General features: G+C 31.1%; 1 protein-coding gene across 1 annotated transcript; it reads right to left on the bottom strand.

Moving 5' to 3' along the window:
- Positions 1–1,280: 1,280 nt before the first annotated feature.
- Positions 1,281–2,425, bottom strand: LOC127698990 (helix-loop-helix protein delilah-like). Its single transcript, XM_052202785.1, has one exon. The coding sequence runs from the start codon at positions 2,294–2,296 to the stop codon at positions 1,679–1,681; it is 618 nt and encodes a 205-aa protein (XP_052058745.1). The 5' UTR covers positions 2,297–2,425; the 3' UTR covers positions 1,281–1,678.
- Between the last annotated feature and the right edge of the window lie 3,233 nt (positions 2,426–5,658).

Raw genomic sequence — 5,658 nt, 5'->3', positions numbered from 1 at the left:
ATATATAGTTTACTATAATGTATGATAAACACACATGTCTTTTATGATACTACAGGCTATGGCTGCATAGGTCTTCGGAGATTAAATTTGATCTTGTAGCATTAACATTTAAAACACATTATGTGATACGAAGTGCTGCAGATATTTCTTGATAAACATTACAAACTCAATAGCGTTCATTCCTCAATCATAAGTGGCCCAGATTTGTCTTAATTTGTACACAAATACACAAGGTATAAAACGAAGACTCTGGGTGCAGTTCTCAAACACACAATAGCATTTGATCATCATATTTTTTTCTCCTTTTTGTATTGATACATGTCCAACTTGTCCATGTGCAAGTAAAAGCTTTCCAAAATATTTGAGATGTACGCATAAGTATACCAATGTTAATGTTCAAATTGTATAAGTATTGTAATTTTTTGAACTTAAGGTTCCATGAATTAGCATATATTTTGTATATTGTTTGAATAGCTCGGTATCAATAGTGTAAATTGTATCTACAAGATTGTATTATTGACTATTGTATGCTAAGATGATGGCAATATAATTGTTTCCATTAGAAACATATGATGGACAAACTTTGTTTGCAGATGTGTTGTTATAGCTTGTGATGCACACTATCACAAAAACAATCTCTCTGTGACAATGTTAAAACAAAGGTCTTCATTTAGAACGTTGTACAAAGGTATTTTTACAAACACATTTTGAAAACTAACATACAAAGAAGAAGGACAAAAATGTAGCTGATGATCATATTGATTGTGTGTAAGTGTGTCAACTTATTTAGATGACGGAGATATTGACTATCGTTCAATGGGCCTACTTATTTCTAACTCAATACATATTTAAACAGAATTTACTGCATTACTCTAAGCCATTCATGTAAATTTCCCTTGAAGACAACCTGCTAATCCTGTTGGCCAGATAGTTAGATATTCCTTTTTCATCTACAGATAAATGAAGACCAAATCTTAATACTTTAAATACCTGCATTAAACCTTGGTTAAATTTAAAACGATAATTAGTATGTAATATTTACAATCATCCTGGTATAGATATCTGTAACCTTACATGTCAACATTTACCTTCAACATGCACACTGGAATATTGGATGAGATTTGTAAAATTGAATGCAGAAAGAAAATGTTTAAAACTGAAATTAAAACTAATAGCCATTTAAGTGAGGTCAAATAAAAAAACACCCGAGACCTGTCAATACATATCAGATTAAATCTTGCTTCTCAAATTCACTTAAGAATTATTATCTAAACGAAAAAGAGGCGTATCAATAATCTTTAATGCATACAAAATGTAAAAATAACAATAATAAATAATTACAAAAATATTTCCTTGCCTTTTTGGATGAAATCAATAACTCTGATGCCGAGTATACTAGTCCCATCCAACAACTTTTCACATAAGTTAAAACTCCGTAAAATAAAACAAAAAATATCTTTATATAGCGACATGAGACAAAGTTTTAAAAAGTAAACTATGAAATAACAATAAATGAAGTGATGCCCGTGATATTGAACAATATATGATGATAGAAAGTCCCTGACATAACTTACGATTGATTAACATTGTTCTTCCTGAAGTCCGTAATTGTTCCCGATATTATAAAACAATATCAAAAAAATAAGTTGGATACATGGGTGATTGTCTCACTGTCACTTTACGTTAACAACAACTCAGCACTAGGATCAAAATTGATCAAGTCCATATCACCTGCGAGTAAATCTTCAGAACTAAGGAAATCTCCATCCATTGGACTTTGACAAAGTTCGTCACCCGAGGAGCTTGCTGAAGGCAAAGATGCAGCGTCTGAAGCCAAATCATCATATGACACAGATCGCGTTGAGGCAGCGTCGGAGTTTCCATCAGCATCGTTTTCATATCCTAACGTATGTCTTAAAGCAGATATATAATTGAGAGCTAACCTTAAAGTTGTTATTTTTGTCATTTTTGAGCTTGCTTCGATTGTTGGTAAAACACTTCTGAGTTCGGCAAAACCATCATTGATGTCTACCATTCGAGTTCGTTCGCGTGCATTCGCTGATCTCCGCCGATATTTACTTAGTGGTGGTGGCTTTGATTTTGGTTTTGGTTTCCTAGGTTCTTTTCGCAGCCGTTCACTCACAACCCGATTAACTAAAGAACTTCTCCTTAAATTATATTCCACTGGAGTTTTTTCCTCAATTGATTCAGTATTCTGAGTTTCATATTTTTTGTCTGTCACTTCGTCTTTTTGTTCATTATGACATTGTTTGCAGTCAAGTTCAGCCTGTGCCATCCTTAATGTCACAAACTTTCACTTAAATATACGCTATATTTATTTTACTATATAGTCTCGTCTACTTAGTATTTAAGATGTCACATTTCAGAGGTATGTTCACTATACCTGAAGCACTGATATATATCGCTATTTAAGGAAGGTTTAAATGGGTCTACCTTTGTCAATTAACACAAAACACCAATGAAAACACACGGTGGATCTTTTCACCACACCTTAAATAGATGGTATTTGTGTTTGTAAATATCAATGAACTACTTCAAAATAGACCCATTCATTTGCTTCATGTAGTAGTAGTAAAAATTTCATAGGTATTATTTAATATAACTTAGAATTTAAACTCTCGGATACTTTTAAACTATGCTAATGAACGTTTTAAACTGTATTATATATTTTGTACATTTTATTTCGGTTGTTTATTTCGAATGTGAACAGATTTTTAAAATGTTCATATATATATATTATATAGAGTTCATTTGTATCATCAGGGAAATGATAAAACAGTTGAAACCGGTCGGAATTTCACAGTGTCATGACTATTTTTGCAATTATCTAATAATGAATACATGTACCAACAACATATTTTTCCAAACATAATTGGTTATCTTCGATGTTTAATATATATATTTTCGCCCTAAAAAAATACCGTATTTTTACTTGTCTATCTTTTAACAATAGTTTTCTCGTTATGCGTCTTTTACATAAAGACATTTTGATATAGTGGGAACATAGTATTAATTAAATCTTCTATCACGTGCTATGTTGGGTTTATATAATAAATAAATGTCAGTAAGTCTGTACCTTAATTATTACATTAACATAGAAACAGTAATGTTTTACACTTAATAAATTATCCAAACATACAAATAAAAGATTTAACTAAATACATCTCCACCATGACTAATTCATTTGGTTAATTCCGAGGAAAGCGATTTTTTATTTAAATTCCCAAAAGATCTAGCAGACTACTCTATAGTAACGAACTAACAATGGTTTAGTATTACTTGTCATCCTCGTACACTACATGTAGCTTTATTATATTTATAGATGCAACTATTCATGGTTTATGGGAAAACCATTGTTTCGATATCTGGTTTCAGACAATCAACATAACAATTCGAAGGCGTATATGTGTAATTTGTGGTTTTTCAAAAATCAAAAGAAATTCATATATTGAAAATACGTTCGTGATAAGCAGTACTTTCACATTTCACTTCCAAGTCTTAGGTCATTGTTTGCTCGATTCATAGAATTTCTACGCCTCTTTCTTTGACCCTTTTCTGTATGTTCGCACAATTTTATATATTCTTTCAAGTATGAAACTTATGTGTTCGACTGTGGAAAATGTCTTTCTAGAATTACTTCTGTCTCACATGCACTTGCATAGATTTTTTCTTAAAACCTAGTGTATTCAAAAACCAATGATACACAAAGCGAAAAACATCTTACCAAGATCAGTATTAGTCTTTATAATAATAATACTCTTATAGCTTCTTAATATTAGTTAAATAATATTATATTTTACAGCCACCTTGTCAACAGGAATCAGTGAAACAGTAAGTTTGCCAAACATTTTAGATCTCTCGCGCTTTCCCTGATATTTTCAGCCTTCATCGCTGGAGCTTACATCACTAGTGCTGGATTTTTATTGCATATTCTTAGAAAGTCACTATTACCGATTAAGATCTTTTTCTACGTAACTTCTATATCTAACATGCATATTCCCGATAAATTCTAAGAAAATGTCTATCAAAATTTAAACTATCAAATTTTGAATTATGTCATATATTTTGAAAGTTATTAAATGTATAAACATAAATTCATATTTTAATTCTTGATCAATACGATATTGATTTCAAGTTTCGTATTCTATTTAAAAGTTACCAGTGATTGACATGTACAAACTAAAGATATTTAAAAGCAAAGCGTTTTGGACTTTCCTCTCTAGAGAAACATTACATAAATAACAATAGCTCATATTATGTATTGCGTACATGTGATACTTCATGCTCTTTCTAAGTTTTCTGTGAGTAATTTATCAATTACTATTTCTTTAGAAAGGTCGTGCTTCTCAAATTTGATATTTTCTGCTTTTAACACTTGTCTACACTTAATCTAGTTTGAATTGTCCTTGCTGGGAACATTTTTGGTTAAAACCATAAACCGTAACCAAGGATTTTGTGTCGCGTTGGTTATTGTTTTTCTTCATGCATCTCTCTAAATAAAAATACTTTTTTGGACGGATTTATGTGACCAGAGTCACCAGCATGTCAAGTACTATATGTAGCGTTCAAAGTTATTGATTGTTTCTATATATTAGATATCATATGAGACAATTTTTTGCCTTAATTGTCTGCTACTTTGTTTTTGTTTTTGTTTTTCTTAAATGTAAGCTTGTGCTATATCTAAATTCTAGCAGTCACGTAACGAGGTTGCGAGATCCTTAGGTAAATAAACTTTTACGGATTCGAAAAGTAATTATTAAGAGGCCACCAATAGAGGAATAACTTTACCAGTCTTATCTTTATATTGGTTCGCCTTTTCTATTCAGTGGTCCCTGTGGGCATAACAATCCATGTAGCATGTGCTTAGTACAGTCATAAAAATGAATTTGGTAGTGATACATGATAACTTTTCGGTAGTTTAAAAGATGTAATATTTATTAAATTCTACTGACAAGAAAAAAAGCCGGAATGCATAAAATTACCTTAAATCGGCAGGAGAGACTGTTATCTATATATAAGTTTCTGTCGCAGGGTTTCTGCCTCTAGTCTAGATTAGTCGTCACGTCCCGCATTTTTTTTTTGTCTTGGTCAACATAAATATTACTCGTTATTTACAATTACATATCATACATATCATATATATAATAAAACCCTGTACTTATAGTACAGATCGGTGTCTACTTTTGCTAAGAAGCCCCTAAATGTAAGACAACTCCAGACTATTTTAATAAATATTAATACAAATGTTTAATACGTGTCATGACGTTACTATCAATCAAAGGTTAAATGCCATGTAAAATGCAGCATTAATTAAAAAAATCGACCAAGTACAAGATCAATCAAAGTACTGAAGTACTGAACATCGGATGACCACAAGTTCTTGAAGATGGTCAAAAGCACTTGTCTCAGAAAAAAAACAACATATCTCTTTACCTGAAACTGAGGTTAATGTACAGAGATATATTTTTTTCTAGACAAGTGCGTGCGAGTATGATGAATAAATGACAGGAAATTCAACTTCACCGTAATAACTATTATATTGTAGTGATACAAATCAGTATACACTGATTTGTTGTTATATATTATATTAAAATAACAGTTACATATATATATGATTTGCATCCGTTTGTATATCAT

This window comes from Mytilus californianus, unplaced genomic scaffold (assembly GCF_021869535.1).
Source record: "Mytilus californianus isolate M0D057914Y unplaced genomic scaffold, xbMytCali1.0.p SCAF_4, whole genome shotgun sequence".
NCBI lineage: Eukaryota > Metazoa > Mollusca > Bivalvia > Mytilida > Mytilidae > Mytilus > Mytilus californianus.
This window is presented reverse-complemented; position numbering and strand designations above follow the sequence as displayed.

Bases quoted from the DNA above. Each gene is read 5' to 3' on its own strand.
- LOC127698990 (XM_052202785.1), bottom strand. From the start codon at position 2,296: ATGGCACAGGCTGAACTTGACTGCAAACAATGTCATAATGAACAAAAA.